The sequence below is a fragment of the Aulonocara stuartgranti genome, assembly GCF_965226115.1.
Source record: "Aulonocara stuartgranti genome assembly, chromosome: 4".
In the NCBI taxonomy this organism is placed as follows: Eukaryota; Metazoa; Chordata; class Actinopteri; order Cichliformes; family Cichlidae; genus Aulonocara; species Aulonocara stuartgranti.
In genome coordinates, this window is record NC_138942.1 from 20233654 (window position 1) to 20255254 (window position 21601).

The 21601-nt window shown below is 39.8% G+C and overlaps 1 protein-coding gene and 1 long non-coding RNA gene across 2 annotated transcripts; one reads left to right on the forward strand and one right to left on the reverse strand.

Annotated features, from left to right (window-relative positions):
* Nucleotides 1-13: 13 nt before the first annotated feature.
* Nucleotides 14-20764, forward strand: slc6a16a (solute carrier family 6 member 16a). The gene is made up of 12 exons (XM_082530711.1): nucleotides 14-259; nucleotides 9300-9525; nucleotides 10316-10473; nucleotides 11110-11236; nucleotides 11309-11484; nucleotides 14402-14512; nucleotides 14685-14926; nucleotides 15079-15259; nucleotides 16133-16334; nucleotides 16519-16678; nucleotides 16774-16936; nucleotides 18064-20764. Exons 1-12 carry the CDS (start codon nucleotides 257-259, stop codon nucleotides 18406-18408), a joined length of 2094 nt encoding a protein of 697 aa, XP_082386837.1. The 5' UTR covers nucleotides 14-256; the 3' UTR covers nucleotides 18409-20764.
* Nucleotides 11511-18231, reverse strand: LOC309705119. The gene is made up of 3 exons (XR_014276504.1): nucleotides 18146-18231; nucleotides 16832-16920; nucleotides 11511-12312 (listed from the first exon to the last, which is right to left on the reverse strand). It is a non-coding gene; the product is annotated as an uncharacterized lncRNA (long non-coding RNA).
* Nucleotides 20765-21601: the final 837 nt, after the last annotated feature.

The following is a 21601-nucleotide window of genomic DNA, read 5'->3' on the forward strand; positions in this document are numbered from 1 at the left end:
CCCATTGGCTCAGCTCCTCTCCTTCGTTTCTTCTTGACTTGTTGACCACGGTTTGTTCCAGCTCTCGTAAACGTGTCCGCAAGTTGTCAAACCTGGTCAAGGCTTTTGTCCCCGTATAAATTTTATCTGCTACCCCGATTGTTATCAGAAACAACGAAAAGGAAACTATTTTAAAAGAAGCCCTGTGGGAAGACGAGCAGAGAAACTAACACCAGGACTGCTGGAAACTACTCCTCAGTGGGACCGTGCTGTCAGCATGGTATGTCCACAGCACATCGTTATTCGACTGTTATTCTTTAATAGTGTGGCTTTGTGAGCTCTAATCTCAGTCATACTTTTTTTTCCAGCGAAAAAACGGGTCTTGTTATTACTATTGTTTGCACTGCATACTGCTGGCTGGTTCCTTTGTCAGTTATGTAATGAGTCATATGTGCGTTAGGGCTGTATGCTACCTCACTATGATTAAGCCCCCCTATACATTCTTACACAAGAATGCACTCATTGTTTATATGTTGAGCAGCACCTACACAACCAAACTTAACCCTCCTCTCGTGTTAGGGTCGGCACCGACCCATTTTAAATTTCAAATGCATAAAAAAATCACATACATTTTTTATTGTTTCAAGGCTTTTTGACTTTGTCAGGAACCTCTATTTCTACAAAATAAAACCAAAAAAAATATTTTCACAAAATTATAAAATGCCCTAGTTGAAATTATGACCTTTGTGTTGTTAGGGTCGGCTTCGACCCAGGTATAATATTATGAGTATAAAGCAATAATTAAAGCCAAAACTGAAATCATAAGTGCACTGTCAGCTAAAACACTTACAGCAAGCGCCTCTCCTAATCATATGAGCTTTAGGGGATTCTTATTTTGCATGTTTTTTGCATTATACCTGCACAAAAACAGAACAAAATAAACACGGGCATGTGAGGTGAATTCACTATTTGAGTGGCCATTTGACTTCCAGAGTGCACATTTACAATTTGCAGCATACAAAAAATGAGAAGAAGATTCACAGTGAGCTAAGTTCAGGATCATATTTTTGGTGAAAATGAAGGAGAGGACACAGAGCAGCATAGCGATTCAGATGGGCAGGTTTCTAAGGAGGAAGACAATGTGGACTATCATCCAGAAGACACAGACACATCTGATCAGAGGTGGAGGTCGCTGGTGCTGAAGCTACTCCTGCTGAAAGATTCAAGTCCAAAAATGGTAAGATCTTTTGGAGCTCAGTACCTCATGATGTACATGGCAGGGCAGCTGCTGCAAATGTCATCAAAATGACCCCTGGAATCACAAGGTTTGCTCTGACCAAAGTCAGTGACATCAAGAGATGTTTTGAGATATTTATGCCATTGTCACTAGAAAGAATCATCATTACTATGATAAACCTTGAAGGAAAAAAAAGTCCATGGCGACATGATGAGGAATACCTGGATGCTTTCATTGTTCTTGCTGGAGTGTACAGATGCTGCAATGAGGCCACTGATCGTCTATGGGATGCATCGACAGGCAGAAACATTTTCTGGGCAACGATGTCACTTCACACATTTGATATCATTTTGATTCAAGAGTCCTCAGATTTGACAACAGAGAGACCAGACCGAGGTCTGACAAGCTTGCTCCCATCAGGGATGTCTGGGAGAGATGGGTGCAGCTTCTTCCACTGATGTTCATCCCAGGGCCAGAGGTGACAGTGGATGAACGTCTTGTCCACTTTTTGAGGAAAATGCCCCTACCGGCAATATATACCCAGTAAGCAAGGGAAAAACGGCAGAAAAATCTGGGAAGCCTGTGATGCAAAAACCAACTATGCCTGGAATGTACAGATTTTCACAGTCAAAGCTGTGAGTGGCACCCCTGAGAAGAAACAATGAAAATGTGTGGTCCTCCATATGACCACTGGACTGCAGGATCACAATATCAGCTGTGATATTTTATTTTATTTTTTACCAGATATGACCTTGGACAAGAACTTCACAAAGGAAACTGAGGTGAAGCTGTATCATTGGGAAGTGATAAAAAGCCCACAATTACCCACGGCTATAACCAAAACAAAGGAGGAGTGGACTTTTTTCTTTTTTTCAGTTTATATTAAAGGTCTACTGCTGAAAAAAACACTTTTTTTGTCTTTTCTTGATGTAAATGTCTATGGGTCGGAATTGACCCGTAACACCATAGATGTCATTTTAGTTATTAATCTTAAAATGAAAAAAATCAATAAAACAGATTTATTTAAGAGATGTGTCCTATACCCCTCAGTAATACTCAGGTAACACAGAAACCTTTTATTTATTAATATGATTCTCTTGAGGTTAATTTTACAATTTTTTTTAATTGAAATCGAGGGGTATAGTGACAAAAAAAGACCCAGAGGCCCACGCCAAAAGTATTAAAACCAACATTTTCATGGATAAGGAAGCCTAACAAGGTAACCAAGAGATGAGAAACAAATTGGATGATAACTTATTGTTTTTAGTATATTTTATAGCTGATTTAATTCACGGGTCAAAACCGACCCGCTAACATAAGAGATGATAACAGAAAGCTAACACGAGAGGAAGGTTAAACCCAGTGACATACAGTATGGTTTGCTGCATATAGCAAGCTGCAGCCAAATATACAGTCATTAACTTTTTTTAAAGTCTCTCTTTATCTTCTTTTTGTTTTGTTTTGGGGGTTGTGTCTGTTTTAGTCCCTTAAACTTTGAGCACAGATGATAAAATCTGCCACAGCTCTTAAACCTTTATCTGATCTGTGGATGCAAACGCCCTCCGAGATGAAAGGCTGCTCTCTAGCATCCTAATCACCAGTTTCATCAGTTTTTAAACTGGACATTTACAATGGAGCCACGAGCATCTATAGCTCTATGTTACTCAAACTGAATTATAAATAGCAATGAACAACCCTTTATGTGATAAGCTGTATGGTAAAGCCAGCTGCATTCAGGGAAAATTGTCATGCTCATATTACAGTTTTGGTTATAGCAACATGTAAGATAAGATAAGATAAGATAAGATAAGACTACGCTTGGGGAGTGTGATTGTGTGTACAGCGTCTCTTTATGTCTGTCTCCACGTTGGTTGAGTGTGGAGTGAGTGCATATGAGAGCATGAGGGTGGGAATGGATGTTTGTGTCTGTGTGTGCCTGTATGTCTGTGTCTATATGTCAGGTTGGGTATCAGACGCCACCTCTCTGGGGACACCTCAGGCCCTCCAAGGTTTGGAGGCCTATCTCCACCCACCACCACTTCCCCTGCCGGTGGCGGACTCCCTCAGGTGTCGGTGTGTTGGTGGTTCTTTGTGTCTGGGGGTGGGCGTCCGGGTACACACCGGCTCACTCCTTGGCGGCCGCTTGTCGGGGCCTGGGGCCTGGGGCTCGCTCGGGCCCCTTTGGAGGTGGGGTGCCCCCGGCCTCTCGGCCTAGGGCTCGGTCACTCAGGCGCAGCTGGGGGCCGGCGGAGCTCACGGGCGCGTCACTGCAACCCCCCCTGGCTTCTGCTCCGCGGCTGCTGAGTGAGCCCTCATCTGGGACTCTCCTCAGCTCTTACTGGAACAGTGGCGCGGCTGCCCCTCTGTTGGTCTTCCATGGTCTCTTGTGTTCTGGGGGCCTCTGGATGTCTGGAGTTTTGATCTCCTCCATACCCGCTTCACACCCTGGAGGATGGGGCTGTGGCCCCCCCACACTCCCTAGCAGATCATTACATGGAGAAACCTTTGGAATGCAAGCATGCTGATCCACACAGGTATGCACACATGGGTATTCACAGACGCGGACTAAAGCTTTCTTGGCTGCTGCCTCAAAGCACACTGTGCGCTGTCTATCTTGCGTGCTGCACAATATCGTTTATTACTTAGTAAATACTGATATCTATGACTAGCTAGTTTATTGTGATGGTGCTTTGTTTTCTCTATTATTATGTTGCTCTTTGTTGTTTGCTGTCTCCTCTGTTTGTTTGTTTGTTTGTTTGTTTGTTTTTTCTCCATACAGGTGACCCAGGAGTTTTTTTTTTTTTTTTGTCTCTCTTCCCCCCCCTTCTCACCGTCTCTTCTCCCCTTGGGTTTTCTTTCTTTCTCTCCCCCTCTCTCTCTCATTCATTCCCCCTGTCCTATTTATTAAAAAAAAAAAAAAAAAAAAAAAAAATGACAAAGGATGAACTGAAGCTCTGCCATCACGTAATGTCGCATACTGCTGTTTCTGATGTCATTTAATAAAAAAAAAAAAAAAAAAAAAAGATAAGATAAGACTTTATTGATCCCACAACGGGGAAATTTTTGCATCACCTCAGCTCAGGTACAGATATCAGAAGGAAATACAAAAAAACAAATAAGTACAATCAATGAAAAAAGATAATATACAATGGTAGCATACACAGTATGTGATTATGGATATGGTTGGAAATATGGAAGACATAAACTATATAGCTTGATATAGCTATTGTACCACTACTATTCCTATTTATAGACATGTACACATACACATGTATACACTAAATATACATATGTATACATATACATACATATATACCTGCACATGTCCATACACATGGAAGGTCCATTATGCATGAAGTGGTGACCGTGGATATTCACAGTGTCCAGTGACTTATGACATCGTGATTGAGGAGTTATAGAGTCTAACTGCTGTTGGGATGAATGATCTGCGAAAGCGCTCCTTCCTGCAGCGAGGGTGTTTCAGTCTCTGACTAAAGGAGCTGCTCAGCCCACTCACATACTCATGCAGTGGGTGATGTGGGTTGTTCATGATGGATGTCAGCTTTACTAACATCCTCCTCTCGCCAACCACCTCCACAGACTCCAGGGGACATCCCAGCACGGAGCTAGACCTCCGCACCAGTTTGTCAATCCTGCTCCTGTCCCTGTCCCTGCATCCACTCCCCCGGCAGATGCTACCACAGTGTCATAGAATGTCCTTAACAGAGTCCTGCAGACTCCGAAGGACCTCAGTCTCCTCAGCAAGTGGCGTCGACTCTGGCCCTTCTTATACAGGATGTCTGTATTTGTAGTCCAGTCCAGTTTATTGTTGAGGTGAACACCCAGGTACTTATAAGAGTCCACTATCTCAATGTATTTCCCTTGGATGTTCACCGGTGTTGTAGGGGGTGACTTCCTGCTGAAATCTATGATCATCTCCTTTGTCTTGCCGGCGTTGATTTGGAGTACGTTGGTCTCACATGTGGCTGTCATGATCGAGCTTCTTCACTGAGTAATTCTACACCTTAGGGACGGCTGAACCACTGCTGCATGATTTTATCCAGAGTAGAAACATAGAAGAGTGGTTCCTTGTTTCCCAAACAGTTCCTGGAACAGATGCTCACTGACCAGGAGACACAAATTTACAACCAGTGCACGTGTGCTTGTGTGTGTGCTGGTGTGTGCTTGTGTGTGTGTGTGTGTGTGTGTGTGTGTGTGTGTGTGTGTGTGTGTGTGTGTGTGTGTGTGTGTGTGTGTGTGTGTGTGTTGGGGTTTGTTGGTGAAAGGAGGACAATTAGGGTTAACCAAGTATAGCAAAAAGGAAAGGGGGGAGAAACCCAGTAGTTATTTTGAGAGACACTGCATTATGTATTTTAAAGTGGGAAAATGTGTTCAAAGTTAGAAACATATCAGCCAGAAGTGGAAATAACCATTGAATACAAATACAAAACCCTCTCATTTGTCAAATGTGTATATATTGATAATCTTTTTCAGTAAATTAAAAAACCTAATACAGACTTGTTATGTTCTTGTGGTTTCATAATAGCAAAGACAGTGAAACACTGAAGAGTTGAACAGTATCAACTTGTACTTGCAGGCTCATGCCAATGACTTGTTTTGATGTTAGAGAGATGTAGTAATGTGTAAAAGTCTTGAGCCAACCTCATTTCTTTGTTTCACTAGTAGAAAGTATTTGCAGTGATTTATTGAAACATGTAAACATACATGGAAGTACAGTTTATAAGGCAAAAACAGAGTTTGTACAATTCTAATGAGCTTAACAGTCAATGACCATCTTTATTCATCAACGCAGTCTGAGTTCTCATATTTTACCTTATCTGTAATTTCTTTAAGTAGTCTTCAGGAATATTTCTCCACTCTTCTTGAAGGACATTCAAAGCTCCTCTTTGGAAGCCGGCTACCTTTTGTTCTGCTCTCAGACAAGATGATCCTATGCTACTTCAAAAATGTTAAGGTCACCTTTTAATAATCAAGTAAATCATAACAGTATATTCCATGTACTGCTAAATTTTCCAAGGAGTTGACCAATCAAATAATCTACTAGTCACTTCAGCTCTATAGAAAAGTGTGTTTGCTCTAAGGTAAGTGATCAAATGAACTCACAGGAGTGTGTGAAGCAGACTTTTTCATAGTTTATAGCTCAAACACATGGATCCTTGAAGCTTAATCAAGCTGTTGACTTTTTAATTATTTGTTCAGCATACCCTGATAGCCCTAACCCTAACTTTTTTCCTATATTATTACCAACTGTACCCACTTTGTGGTTTACCCATGCACCTCAGCACCACCCACAGTATGAACCAATGCAAGCCTAACACCTCCCAGCGGATTTCTCCCTCCCACTCCCAACCACACATCACTGTATGGCTTCTGTCCGCCCCACTTTCCCCTCCTTTCTATTTGTGCATGCATATATTTGTCACAGTCTCACACTCTATGCATGTGGGCATGGATATTTCTGAAATCACCTGCCCTATCCGGCCGTGTGTTTTGAACAGCCATGAACTCTTTCTGGGTCTTGTAATTTTCCATTCTAACCAGCTGATACCAGGAGAGGTCATGTTCTGAAGCCAGCTTGGCTTGTGTTAAGCCATTTTGGATCCGTCACTTTCATCTGAGCTGACATTTAGTGTTCAGTGTGGAGGTGATTCAGCTGAATGCTTTTTTTCCCCCTGAAATGCACACCATGACCCTGGTGTTTACATTAAATGAAAGAGAATTGAGGTGATGCAACAAAGTTTTTTATCTGGATAATTTCATAATAAGAAAGAGCACAGTAAGTAACACACATCCATTATTTATGCATTCTATATGCATTTAAACCTGCCATTATGTCAGTCTTGCTAATGAATTGCTAACACCTGGGTGTACTGATGAAGCATTTTGAAAGGTCAGTCACAGTTGGCCTTCACCTCAGTGCTAAATATGCCAGTTGAATGACTTTAACGTAAAAGAGCATCAGTAGGAAATTCAGTGTCTGCATTAGCATTTCTTTATACATCTGACGTAGTGATGGGAGAATGACGAGTTAGAGTAAAGATAATGCCTTAATGTTGGATTACGTAATGCATTGTCTCACTGCTGTGTTTTCCAGAGGTGTGGACTCGAGTCACATGACTTGGACTCGAGTCAGACTCGAGTCATTAATTTTATGACTTTAGACTTGACTTGAAAAAATGTTCTAAGACTTGTGACTTGACTTGGACTTTTACACCAATGACTTGGGACTTGAATTGGACTTGAACCGGTTTACTTGAAAAGACTTGATATTTTACCCCAAATATAAAATTTAACATGCATATTATATAGAGATTGAAAATGTGACGTCATTCACGGGTAGAACCGCAAAGGATTCTGGGAACTCGTGGCAAGCGGTACTAGCGCACGCAGGCTTTCAATTGAAATCAGTCACACAGCGATAAAAAGAAACACAAAAATGTCAAGAAGCTGTTGTATTATTAACTGCAATAGCCGGTCGCATGACAGCCACGAGAAGCTGACGGGTAAAGAGATCGGTTGTTATCGGATTACGTCGTTGAAGAGAAATTGTTCAAGCCATGTTTCCGAAGTAACAAAGACGCGACGGGTGGCCTAGATCGCAGCCATTCAAAGAGCAAATATAACGTCCCAGAACACTCCAGCTCACAGGTTAGTCTGCTCCAAGCATTTACACGAAGGTCAGTGTTTTTTAGTAGTTAATACGTCATTTTCATAACATAATTAGTGATATAGGTTACAAGCAAGTCTGGCGCTGAACAGAAATTGTCGCGCTATGCTCCTTTATTTATTGTGCATAAATAGTAAATTATCCTGACACAATATTGCGTTTCGCTTCTGTTATTATGGTACATTGACAAAAACGTATACTTTCATTCACAGGGTAAAACAGTTGTTTTGTATCACTAATTGTCCAGTACGATTACAGCATACAGTATTATTGTCACTGCTACATTTCTGTGATGCTACCAGAAATTATTTCCACTGCTAATTAATTACCGTTGAGCTCAAAGGTCCTATTAATAAATGGTTAACGAATGTGTATTTATGACGACAATTTGTGAGACTGGTAAACTTATGATACGTACGATGGTCTTTCGTTCTACACGGTGCATTTCAAGGTCCTGCACCCATCCGTCGGTAAACTGTACCTGGGCTTGTTGCAGTGACCTGAAGTTACTAAACTTCATGAGTGTATGCACTCACTCCAAGAACCGTATAATTATAAATATGCATATAAATATGCTAAGATGAGATAGCTGACTTCATCTAACTAGCAAATGTTGTCCAGGCTACGTTGGTGATACAGTTTTTTTTTAATGTGTATGATATTTTTGTCATGCGATTTTAAAGCCGGTCCTACAACCGCATCCAAGAATAACATGCAGCTTATCTCAGAACTGTCGGTGAAAATTATTCTTGGAGCTAAGTTTAATTGAGCTGCATTTTAAAGAGGTGCAATTTCACAATTTGTGTATATTTTCTAAGTTCACTATTTTGTCATGTGTTGAGAAAAACACAGATTTTAAAATTACATGGTCTAATATTTACATTTAGCATAACTGCAACATTATTTTTTCATTTTGTTTTTTTTAAAGACTCGAAAGGACTTGAAATTCAAAGTTTCAGACTTGTGACTTGACTCGGACTTTTACACCAGTGACTTGAGACTCGACTCTGACTTGCCTGACATTACTTGAGACTTGACTTGAGACTTGAGGATAAAGACTTGAGACTTACTTGAGACTTGCAAAACAATGACTTGGTCCCACCTCTGGTGTTTTCACACTGATAAGGAGTAGTGATATAACCTTTGACAACATGACAACATAACAACATAACAGCAAGTGCTTTTCCTCTTTGTTGTCCCTGATAAATTTGTGATAAAGGTTCTTCCATCATAATTTAATTCTTTCCTTACATAATTTTGTGCACAGAGTAGTCTGTTGCCACACATATTTGCTCAGCATAACTACAATGACTTTGTGCAGACTTACACGTCAGGATGAAGCTTCAACTGATAATCGGTTTAGTTCATCATATTACTTCTTCTCTTTATAACAAGACAGAAAAGCCTCCGCTGGACGGCAGCGAGGGCAGAACCTGGATGGAAGAAGGCCGGTCCCAAACTCAGCTCACAGCTGTGGATGGTCCCGATGAAGCTGCGACAGACGACGGAGACCGTCCAGCATGGGATTCTAAGATTCAGTATGTGCTAGCCCAGGTGGGCTTCAGTGTGGGCTTAGGGAATGTGTGGAGATTTCCATACCTCTGCCATCAAAATGGAGGTGGTGAGTGTTAAGACAAGATTAACTTACAGGTTTAAGTTATTAACTTAGTAGCTGTTTTGGTGCCAAAGCAATGCAACATGGAGAACACAAAATTGGTCCAAAATCTCTCATGTTCAGCTGTTTTTTGTAAAAAGATAACAATGTTAGCCTTTTCTGCAGCTATGGGGCATATATGGTATCACTCTTGGCTGGAAGCAGTGCTTAAACAATGGAAAAAACACAAACTTTGTCCAAAAACCTCTCATGTTTAACTGTTTTCCACTTTTTCTTTGGTCATTTTAGCCTTTTTGGCCAGGGTGAAGGGAGTGTCTGCCATCAGACAAGAAGACAGCCGCATGTAGCTATGATGGTGTTTGCTAGTTCACCTTACATGCATTAATGTAATAACGTGGTTAGCCTGCTCAACGTAAATTACACACGAGCACACGAGATCCTGCGAATGTCACTGTGTGAAACTGACTTTTCTTTCTAGAGAAGAGTAGAACTCTAAACCATATTTTATTTCTAGCTTTACAACACATGCATGCAGCATGTTTGGTTAGAACATGAGACTCCAAGCATCTTTTAGAGAGGTTGCTGACATATAAATTTGCTTATTTTTTCCAGCTTCAATGGCAAATTATGAGTTTGTGTTTAAAAAAAAAAGCCAAAAACTGTTGTTTTTTTTAATGTGCTTAGTTAGACTGTGTTTGCCTGTAACATGTGCAAATGCAAAGTTTTTTTTCCCTCTGGAACTACAGGTGACTTTGGGTTTGCCTTTAAAATATATCTCCTCCTTTGTTCCTTCCAGGCGCCTTCATGCTGCTGTATGTTTTTCTTTTGGTGGTTGTGGGAGTTCCACTGTTTTTTATGGAGCTGGCTGCTGGTCAAAGCATTCGACAGGGCAGCATTGGTGTATGGAAGCACATCTCTCCAAAGCTGGGAGGGATCGGCTACTCCAGCTGCATGGTGAGCATTTTCTTTTTTTTTCTGTCTGAGACCTTTTTCTGTTTACGTTCATGTACCTGTGTGTTCTGATAAGGCTGCTGTTGTTTGACAGCTGACTTGCTTTTTCCAAGTCTGGGTTTCAAAAGTAGCACCGGGGTCAGTATTTTTAATCTCTTCACCTTCACTTATCTGGCCCCAATCCTGCATCACGTGTCACCGCCTTTATCACCTTTCTGTAAACACCTTAGCCAAGCTGCATGTGTGTGTATATACTCACGCACACCCATGCTGTAACATGAGAAAGGTAGTGTGCTGTGCGTCTGTGCTGGCAGTTGATTGCGTAACAAGTTGGGGAAAACACAGAGTACCCAAGAACGTTTTTGTCCGCACACACAACAGAAATCTATGACTAGATAGCCTGTGGTTTTTATAAAGCGTGTTTATTTTTCTTTAAATAGACCTAACCTCTGTTTGTCATTGTTAAGGTCAATGTCGAACCTTATGGCTACATTCCCTGGGTTAGCCTTTACTTGTAGGCTACAAGTATAAAAGAAATCACAGCATTACACTGAAGCTGCAAACAATTTGCAGCATATTTTAATAATATGATTAATAATACTGATTATTTATTGATATAAATGCTTTCTTCTTCCCCAGGTCTGTTTTTATGTGGCTTTGTACTATAACGTTATCATTGCATGGAGCCTGTTCTACATGGGTAACTCCTTTCAGTATCCTCTGCCATGGGAGAAGTGTCCAACGAATGTAACCTCCAATAACACAGGTAATCACATGACCGAGTGAAATGAAGTGATGTCTGATGAAGCCTACAGTGTTTTCTTTTCTCAATCAACAGTGAAAGAATGCGCAGGCAGCTCCCCAACGTCGTATTTCTGGTTTCGGAAAGCTCTCAACATCACAAATTCCATTGAAGAATCTGGAGAGTTTAACCCCATCATGACAGGCTGTTTATTGGCTGCTTGGGCAATTGTTGCCTTGGCAATGATAAAGGGCATCAAGTCTTCTGCAAAGGTACATGAACACCAGTCCCACCGGTAGCACACAAATATAAAGTGTTTGTGTTAATGTTAGTGTTATCTCTCAGTTAAACATAAGCTGCAGCTCGCCCCTTTTCTGCCTCAGGTTGGAGATCCGTAGCGTTACAGAAAACAAACACTGAAATATACACTACAATGGGAAAGTACAAGAGAAAAAAAGAGACCTCTACTCATGCTGGGCTCCTGTGGGAGGACAGCATGAGAACAGGAAATAAAAAAACTCCTCTGCACAAAAAAGCACATAAATGTCCACAGCACAACATTATGGAACACGTGACAAGCCACAGGGTCGGGTGGGGGGTGAGGAGTAATCCGAAGCAAACACAGCAGCCATCCTGCCCAGCGCTACCATTCCAGCGCGGGCTCAGACACGCCATGTTCCCACTTACATTAGTATTTTTCCATATATTCACTGTGCTTACTTGACAGCTTGTCTTAAATGTATTCGATGGAAATTAGTAACTGCATTTTCAATTATTCTAAACTTTTTGTGTATCTGACAGTACTATAATCTTCTACAGTGATTATAACATTTTAGTACACATTAACACTAAGAAACAGACACGCAAAATCAATGGCTGGGAAAAAGCTGCTGATGTTAGCTAGCCATCTTAAACATGGACACCTGCACTGACAACGCATCTTCCAAAATGGGCAGAAATATTTTTAGTGGGACCTTCTCACAGTGGCTCAGCAGGATGGAGCAGGATGTCTACAAATCGAAATGTTGGTAGCTCTTCCAGGCTTCATGTCAAGGTAATCTTGGCAGGATTATGAACCCAGAGTTGCTCCTGATGTATCTCTGTGAATGTTAGAAAAAGTGTTAAAGCAAAGGTAAAAGCATTGTGTGAATGAGAGTTGCAGTAGGAGGCGCTTTGTGTGATCAACTTGGGTAGAATGGCTAAGATGACAACCACAGTTTTACATTTGGCTGTATAACCTTGAGCCAAATGTTGCACTTACCCAGTAAATATGTTGACATTTGATAACTGTTGGCTGACAGCCTTTTCTCAATGTCTAGTTATGGTGGAAAATCCTATGGGCTCAAAATGTGGTCATAAATATTTTGTACTTGTAAATCAGTTTTGTACTTGTAAATCAGGATTTGTATGTGTAAAAAAGATTTGTGTGTGTGTAAAAAAGATTTGTGTGTGCGTAAAAAAGATTTGTGTGTGGACTTAGCCAAAAAAACCCCTGCAAGTTACAAGTACGAATTTTGACCCTATTTTCTTCCTTTCATCTGATTGGTGAATGTCATGTCAATCACAAATGTAACAATCCAATCAGAGAACAGATGGGTTTGGCTGTCGGAGGGGTGCTTTTTTTGAACTGCAGGCCTTTGAAGGGAATAAATGCCCTTTTACATGCCAACCCAGCGTTTTCCTTCATCACCACGAAGGAAAACAGTCTGTGGTCGTCCGAGTTTGGTGATTTTTGTGTCACAGGACTACGTGTTTAATACAGGGACTTCCACAGCCTTTTCAACAGCGCTGCGGACCGCAGGGGGGGCAGTGTTTTGGAAATGACAGTCTTCATTACAAAGCTTTCTTCATTATGAATTAGCATACATGTTTTTATTGAACATTTGAAGAACTAGCAAAAAAACCCAGAAACTCTTGTAGAGGACATAAAGTCAGAGATAAAAACGACAAGGAGCAGGTGCATCTAGTACAGGTAGAGCTGCTGCAAAAACCCACAGAGCCCAGCAGCCAGCGCAACAAATTCTGGATCCTTTGCTTTTAGTTAGCAGTTAGCATTAGCAGCACATCCTGCATCCGATGTGAAAGGACTTTTATGCTGCGCACTGTGACTCACAGCAATGGTCCGGGTCAGCCCTGACATTGTGTTAAATTAATCCTAAAGTAATAATGATATTTCTAACCACTGACATACCACAACTTTATCCTTTCAACAGCAGCTGAAAGTAAGGGGACCTAACTGCTATCAGATATTTATATAGAGATTACCCTTCAAGGACCTGCAGTTCAAAAAAGTTCCCCTCCGACAGCCAAACCCATCTGTTTTCTGATTGGATTGTTTAATTTGTGATTGACATGACATTGACCAATCAGCTTAAAGGAAGAAAAATAGGGTCAAAATTCGTACTTGTAACTTGCAGGGTTTTTTTGGCAAAGTCCACACACAAATCTTTTTTACGCACGCACAATTTATTTATTTATTTTTACACATACAAATCTTTTTCACGCACGCACAATTTTTTTTTTTTTTTTTGCACATGCAAATCTTTTTTACGCACACACAACTTTTTTTTACACATACAAATCTTTTTTACAAGTACAAAACTGATTTACAAGTACAAAATATTTATGACCACATTTTGAGCCCATACAAATCACTCCAAAATGAAAGTTGAACCTGCATTGTGGACGTTTACCACAATGATGATTCAAGTTACCATGGTCTTTGTTCATAGGAAGGTACAAACCACATACATGCCGTGTGATTGTTGGGGTTATTTTTATTATTGTCATGTCCGTGCCTTGCAAAAAAAAAAAAAAAACAACACCTTGAAGCGACTGTTACTGTGAATAAATAAAAAGACAATTTTTTGCAATACTCTAATCTGTGTTTTTCACCTTGTAAGAGAGGCTGATGCAATATTTACATGAAAACACCATAAACATTCTAACATTTACGGTTCAGTTTTTTTGGTGCTGTACCATGACCACCGTGTTTGCTGGGTATGCACTCAAATTACTAAGTTTAAAAATAAAAGTATGCAATTTGAGGAACCTGAGGGTTGGTGCTTGGCAGGTAAACTGGTAAACTTTAATTTTTAATAGTGAAGTGAGATTGAGAAAAGCAAATGATCATATTTTACAAAATGCTGCACTGTTGAAATCATTATCCATTTCTTTTTCCAATCTTAGGTGATGTACTTTTCCTCCATTTTTCCCTATGTGGTGCTTTTTATTTTCCTGATCAGAGGATTACTGTTGGACGGTGCCTTGGAAGGAATCACCTACATGTTTTATCCTAAGGTAAGCAATATTCTCTCTCTTCCTTTTTCTTGACATCTTTTCTTTATTTTCATTTAACTAACAAAAGACAAACACCTCAGTGATTACAAAAAAAAAAAACCATAATAAAACATTTTAAGCTTTGACGAAAGAATGTAAACCTAAAGATGCTTTTATTTTGTCATATTTGCAGCTGGAGATCTGGGGTAACGTGCAGGTGTGGCGACAGGCTGCTACACAAGTGTTTTTCGCCCTAGGCCTGGGCTATGGTTCTGTTATCGCGTACTCCTCCTACAATCCAGTCCACAACAACTGCCACAGGGATGCTCTGATGGTCTCCTGCATCAACTTCATGACATCCGTGCTGGCCTCTCTAGTGGTTTTCATCGTGCTCGGTTTCCGTGCCAAGAACATTGCACTACGTTGTGTGGCTGAGTACGTATGTCTGTGCATGATTGAAGTGGTAATTCAAATCCAACTAGCGAGCACTTTTAGATTGGCAAACTGCCGTAACAATCTTAAGGTGGACTGCTTGTTTGATTGGTTATCTTAGATTTAATTATTATTTTTGTGTTTAACCTTTTCAGAAATCTCAGTGTACTAAACTTATTGGCGTCCAGTGGATCTAACCAGCATTGGTGGCCATGGTTCAACATGACAGATGTAAGCACTGTGACTTTAGCTGAATACAGAGAGTGGTACCATCTCTACAGCTCCATGGTGGGTCCTAAAATCACTGACTGCAGTCTGGAGCAGGAGATGAATAAGGTAATCTTGAGATATTAATAACAACAGCTTTGCTTCACAACATGATTAAAAACAAGCGACTTGAGGCACAAAGTTTAAAACGTCAACATGTCAAAGGTAAAAAAAAAACAACAACAAAAAAACAGTAGTGTTTTTGCAGTAGTTTAAGGGATCTAAGAAACTGGAACAAGTGGCGTGTAAACGGTAACAAGATGGGAATACACATCTATAAGCATGCGTGAAAATTAGGACAACAGCTGAGATTTCTTATGTATATATGGTCTGTATTATAATACATTATAGGAAGAGGTATGTCCAATAATAAAGAGCAGTCACTGGTATTAAACTGAGTTTCTAATGTGCTGCTTCACTCATCCAGGATTACAAAGTGTTTTAAAGACAACTTTGCATAAATGAAAGAACTGCAGGTGTCCTACGAGGCACAAGATGCTGGATCGGTTACAAAAATCAAAGTTGAACATTTCAGTAACAATTATAGCGCCGAGCGCCGATGTTCCCAGGACCTACGAAGAATCTAGGAGGTGCTATAAAATATCCAGCAGGCAAGACAATGAAAATGTATTGGAAATTGTATCTTGCTGGTTTTCTAGGAAAAATGAAAGCAAGCTGTGATACTAAAGAAGGAGATACTAAAGAAACAGGACAAGATGTACAAAGAGTCATGTTATCTCACGGTGTTTGTTTTATTTAAAAAGAAAAGACCTATTCTCTGTGTTAAAGAGCATGTTATGCAAAAGGTGCACAGGTAATTTACTGGTATAGATTAGCTCTGGAAACAGCATCACAGTTAACACACATTTGTTGTCTGTTAGACTGAGTGGATCTGCTTTTCCCCACGTATTTCCACTATCTTACTATCTTGTGTGCGTTCAGGGTGTCGAAGGGACAGGCCTGGCATTCATAGCATTCACTGAGGTGATGGCCTTCTTCCCAGCTAGTCCCTTCTGGTCCGCCCTGTTTTTCCTCATGCTGCTCAACCTGGGCCTCAGCACCATGTTTGGAACAATGCAGGGAATCCTCACACCTCTCATGGACAATTTCAGCCTCTTGGGGCATCACCGAACCCTACTCACGGGTACTGAACATCAGTTGACATGTGTTCAAACTCTGCTGCTGTATTTTATTGTTATTTTTTTCTTAAATAAAACTACATAAAAACCAAAAAAGTGCAAGATTCTCGTACTGCAGTGGTGTACTATGGGAGATAAATGTAGTCTTGTTGTCTTTGAAGTGGTCTTTAAATGTTTTCTGTCTTTTAGTGTCCAGCTGTGCTTTGGGGTTCATTATTGGATTACTGTTCACTCAGCGCTCTGGCAACTATTTTGTGACCATGTTTGATGACTACTCTGCAACCCTGCCTTTGGTCATTGTGGTCATTTTTGAAACCATTAGTGTGGCGTGGGTTTATGGAACAGATCGGTAAGCAACGTTATCTCTGACTTTCACAGGTTTTTTTGTCTTTATATGTTTGTTTGAAAAGATGCATTTTAAGAAAAGCATTTTGATTATTGCAGCTTTCTGGATGATATTGAAATAATGCTCAAATGGCGCCCTCCGGTGGTGTACAAGTACCTTTGGAAATATGTGTGTTTGCTGGCGATGGTCAGTCTTTTGGCAGCCAGTTTGCTCCGCATGGTCTTCAAAGGGCCCACGTACACCGCCTGGAATCAAAGCACGGTGAGATGTTCGACTTCAACTTTCCATCAAATCACATGATTTTAAACTTCAAATAGCCAGTTACCGTTTTAAAATATCAGGTGGTGTTTGCATAGCTCTTTTCTACTCTGAGCACTCACTGTGATTTTTAACACAAGCCTTATTCACCCAAACACTCACACTCATTCTGATGAATACATCGGGAGAAAGTCAGAATTCATTGTATTTGTCCTGAAGACTGGACAATCTGGGATCAAACATCCCACTCCACTTCAGTAGACAACCTCCTGACCCACAGTACACACTATATGCATGTGTGTAACACATATATGCATGCTGGAAGATGTTGTGGTTTTAGCACAGTGTCCAAAACAGTAGAAAAGAAACTTTTTTTGTATCAACTCTGATGATCTCACAGACCTTCAGTGCAACCACCATCTCAATGTTCTGGATTCTCATTTCCTTTATTGTGATGCTCAACAAATGGAAAGTGCTTAATTTATACTGATATTAGGAGATTCACTTGGTCAGACAATAACATTGACCTTAGGAATCCTGAACTAGAGTGTTTATATTTATTCTACATATGGCATTTTTGTGCAGTTTATTCCGGTTACGCAGGGAAGAACAAATACGCTGATGATGTGGACGTCTGAAAAACTCATCTGACATTATAGCGTTAAACCTCATCATCACCTGTCCCTCTGCATCATATTGACTCCCTGTATGTTTAGGATTGTTGACCTGCTGACTGGTGACATATTTTCCAGTGAGCGTTCATTCTGAAGCTTGTAACAAAATCATCAGTAAACGAGAGCGTGTGGTTTCATTGGCACAGCTGTGCAGTGGTTATACTCACACCAAGATGCGATCCAAATACTTATGTCTGGATTCATCTGCTGTGACATAGCACAACAATATCTCTGTATTTATTCTTCATAAGAATAGTGAAGTTAGCCATTTTTGTAGCGTCAACCTGCTTATCTGTTAACTGCACTTTTATGCTTTTGGTAACGAGTTGCTTAACCATCTCTTATCTTTTTAATTTTATAGCTCCTTTTAATCCCACAAGTAAACATTTATCTAACAGCCAAAGGTAATTCTGCCGGTGTTTGTCACTCTTAAGCTCTGTGTCTCTGCCTCTTCAGGCTTCTGAGATGACTCTTGAGTACCCTGGCTGGGCCCTGGCTATGATCATCATGCTTATAGTGTTTGCCAGCTTGCCTGTACCTGTCAGCTACATCTATTCCTTAGTGAAGAACCGCTGGGTCCGTAGCACTCCCTCCCAGGTTGAAGTCGGCCAGGAAATGCGTCGCGAGTTGTACACCAAGTGCAGCTCTACCGAGCAGCCAGATTCCCATTTCCAACCTGTCCACTTCAGGGAAGACGAGGTTCATCCCAGGCCTGCCTTCCTGTCGGTGGGCAACGAACATTACCGGCTCCTTTCCCAGGAGGAGGACGAGGAGGAGGAGGAACAAGACACGGGGGTGTGAGCATGGTGGTCAGAAGGAAGTTGTTTGAGAAAGGACAAAATTCAAATAGAAAGAAAAGTACAAAGACAAAAAACTAAAGCAAGCAGAGCCATGAACAGCGTTATCCTTGGATTTTATGTCTTTATATTCAGTAAACCTTTGAGAAGTTGTTTTAACTATGTATTTATATTGTATCATCCTCCTAGTGCCTCCCTATACTTGTTTTCTGAACCAGCTTTGCTGTTCAGAAGATAGAAACAGTTGTACATAAACAATAAAACAAACAGTTGTGTTTTTGAAAGGATTTAAAGTAGGAAACGTATGCAACATGCTGGTGACAGTCACTACTTTCATGTCTGGTGAATGCAGCAGCTCATAAAAATGCTTATGGGATCTTTTTTTAGCTGAAGGACTAATATGTATTTGCATGAAAACATTCTGCCTTTACAAATGCAAATCACTATCATATTTTCTGGGACTGTCACGTTATTAAAACTTATTGGAAGGGAATACATGCAGCAACACAAGAGACATTTGGAAGATATTTACCTTTGGAAAGTAAAACTCAATTTTTTGGACTTATGGCAGAAGGATGGACAAAGAACGATAAATACTTGTTTAATATTTTACTGGCAGCAGGCAAAAAAGCCATCACAAAAAAAATGGCTTTCTTCAGAGAGCCCAACTATGAACATGTGGATGAACATCACAATGGACATTTACAGAATGGAGAAAATGACAGCAGATGTGAACTACAAGAGGGACCTGTTTGTATCACGATGGAAGAAATGGATGAACTACATTAAAAAACGCAGGCCAGTTTTTGCTTTAGATTTTGACTTTGTTAACTACTAGAAGACTAGAGGAAATATTAGTTACATTAATGGAAACAAAAACACACTCCCTACATTTATTTATTTATTTTTCTTTCCTTTTTCTTTTTCCTTATGTATTTTTTATTTATTTATTGTTTCCTGTTTTGCTTCTATTTCTTTTCTTTTTTTTTCTTCTTCTTTCATTCTTATTGTATGGATATTTTAGTTGTTTAAATATAGAAAGAAAAAAAAAAAATATATATATATATATATATATATATATATATATATATATACTGACAAATTGCTGAAGTTGATGGTATTGTATAGTGATTCCAAAATGTCAATTTAAAAAAAAAAAAAGAAAAAAAAAAAAGGAAACGTACAACCTTCACTGCAAACTAGCTTTATCAATGAAAGGTTTCATTCTGAGACAGCTTTCTGCCTTGAACTGAAAACTATAAAAACTTTTGTTTTAGTTATCTGTGTTCCAAACTGGAAATTAAAACTAGTTGTGAAAAAAAAATGTTTTAGTCAGCGAAAAATAAAAACTTCAGATAATAAAGAAAAAAAAAATTCAAAAGATTTTGTGAACTTTTTTTTTTAATCCTATCTCCCACCCCTCACCCACAACCGGTCATGGCAGATGGCTGGATGTGGGTGTTTGTATCTCCTGAATGACATAGTTGGTGTATGCTCATGTGTATGTGTTTTTATGTGTCTGTATGTCTAAGTGTGCTAGTCAGTGAGTCAGTTTGTGCGTCCATAAGTTATTAAAGAAGAATGTGCTGGCTGCAATGAAGAGAAGCGAGCTTATCGCCATTCTATAGCTTACCCTGTGCACTGCAAAATTTTGTGCTACTGAACAGACCAGATCAGCAGCTCAGAATTTTAGTGGTCCATGTACATATTTTTTGGCCTGCAAAAACAAAGCTTTTATTTTCATATTTGTAAATATTTATAGAATATCATGAATAGAAATATTGTATATATTTCACTTTAAATCTGTCAAAATAATGCCAACGTTCTCTTTTCTTCACATTGGAATCTGTTGATCAGGTGGTTTGATGAAGGACTCCCACCAGCTTTTTCCCAATTAAAGGTTTTACTGGTGATCACAGTAACGGGTGGTGCTGTTTTGAAGGCTAGGAAAACATTTTCCTTCACTCCACCTGAGCTCACCGTCTGGTTAACAGCTCAGTCTCTTTGCTGTGTTTGTAGACCCTGGCTCAACATTAAACTATGAGATCATCATAGTGTAAAAAAAAAAAAAAAAAAAAAGCATTCTGCCTTGAGTAACTGTGTGTGTGTGTGTGTGTGTGTGTGTGTGTGTGTGTGTGTGTGTGTGTGTGTGTTTGAATATTTCTGTAATGATTTAGGCTGGTTTTGAAATGTGACAGGGTTTTTTTTTTTACTTTTTTTTGGTTTTGGTTATTTTTGTATTTCTATCATTTTACCTCATAAGAGCACAGCAATGTTTTTACGTGTTCACAAAAAATGTGCAGTGTAGCAGTATTTTTACTGTATTTTAATAAACCTCTAGGTGGCAGCAGCCTGATTCTCTGCTCTATTATGATCCACAAACATTCATTTGTTTTTTGGTCAAGAAAATAATACCTAAACATGGGTGGGTTGTAAATGGACTGGTTCTTATATAGCACTTTTTTACTCTGAGTAATCAAAGCACTTTACACAACTTGCCTCATTCATACAAGCACTTTTGTTTAGGTTTTTAATAGGGCCAATACACAAATATTTTGCACGCCTTCTTAGTAACATTTTTTTGCCCTTTAACCTTGAAATGTTAAATATTATATTAAAATTTACAAATCTATCTATACTTCATATATGAACATACATGCAACACAAAAGCACTTAATTGTGGATCGATCAGTGTTATAAACTGACTTCATGGTGAACACAACAATATCGGAGCATAAAGATAAATTAAAAACAGAGAAAGATTAGAAGACGTATTTCATATGTTAACATGCTAGGTGGCATTTCTCCTGGACATGGATTCAGCCTTGTCTTAATCAAGGGGTCTTGAGCTTGAGGCTCCATCTCCACTGTCTCCCTGTGGTGGTGACAAACACCCCAGATGAACATGAATTCAGATTTTCATAGATTTTGGGACAAGGAACTTAATCCACGTGTGAGAAACCTGCTGAAAGAGTACTACAATATCAGCCCTGCTACTTTTTTTTACACCACACGCACAAAACAGAGAAGACATCATATTCCACCATCTTATTTATTCGTGTTTTCCTGCACTATCGCTAAGGGCAACAGTGAGTATATCTCCTGTTTGGAATAAGCATAAACGAAATCTTACCCAACTCGAGAGTCCATATCGACCAGAGGCTTTCGATCCTTTTACAAGGAAGCCCGGAGCCTGA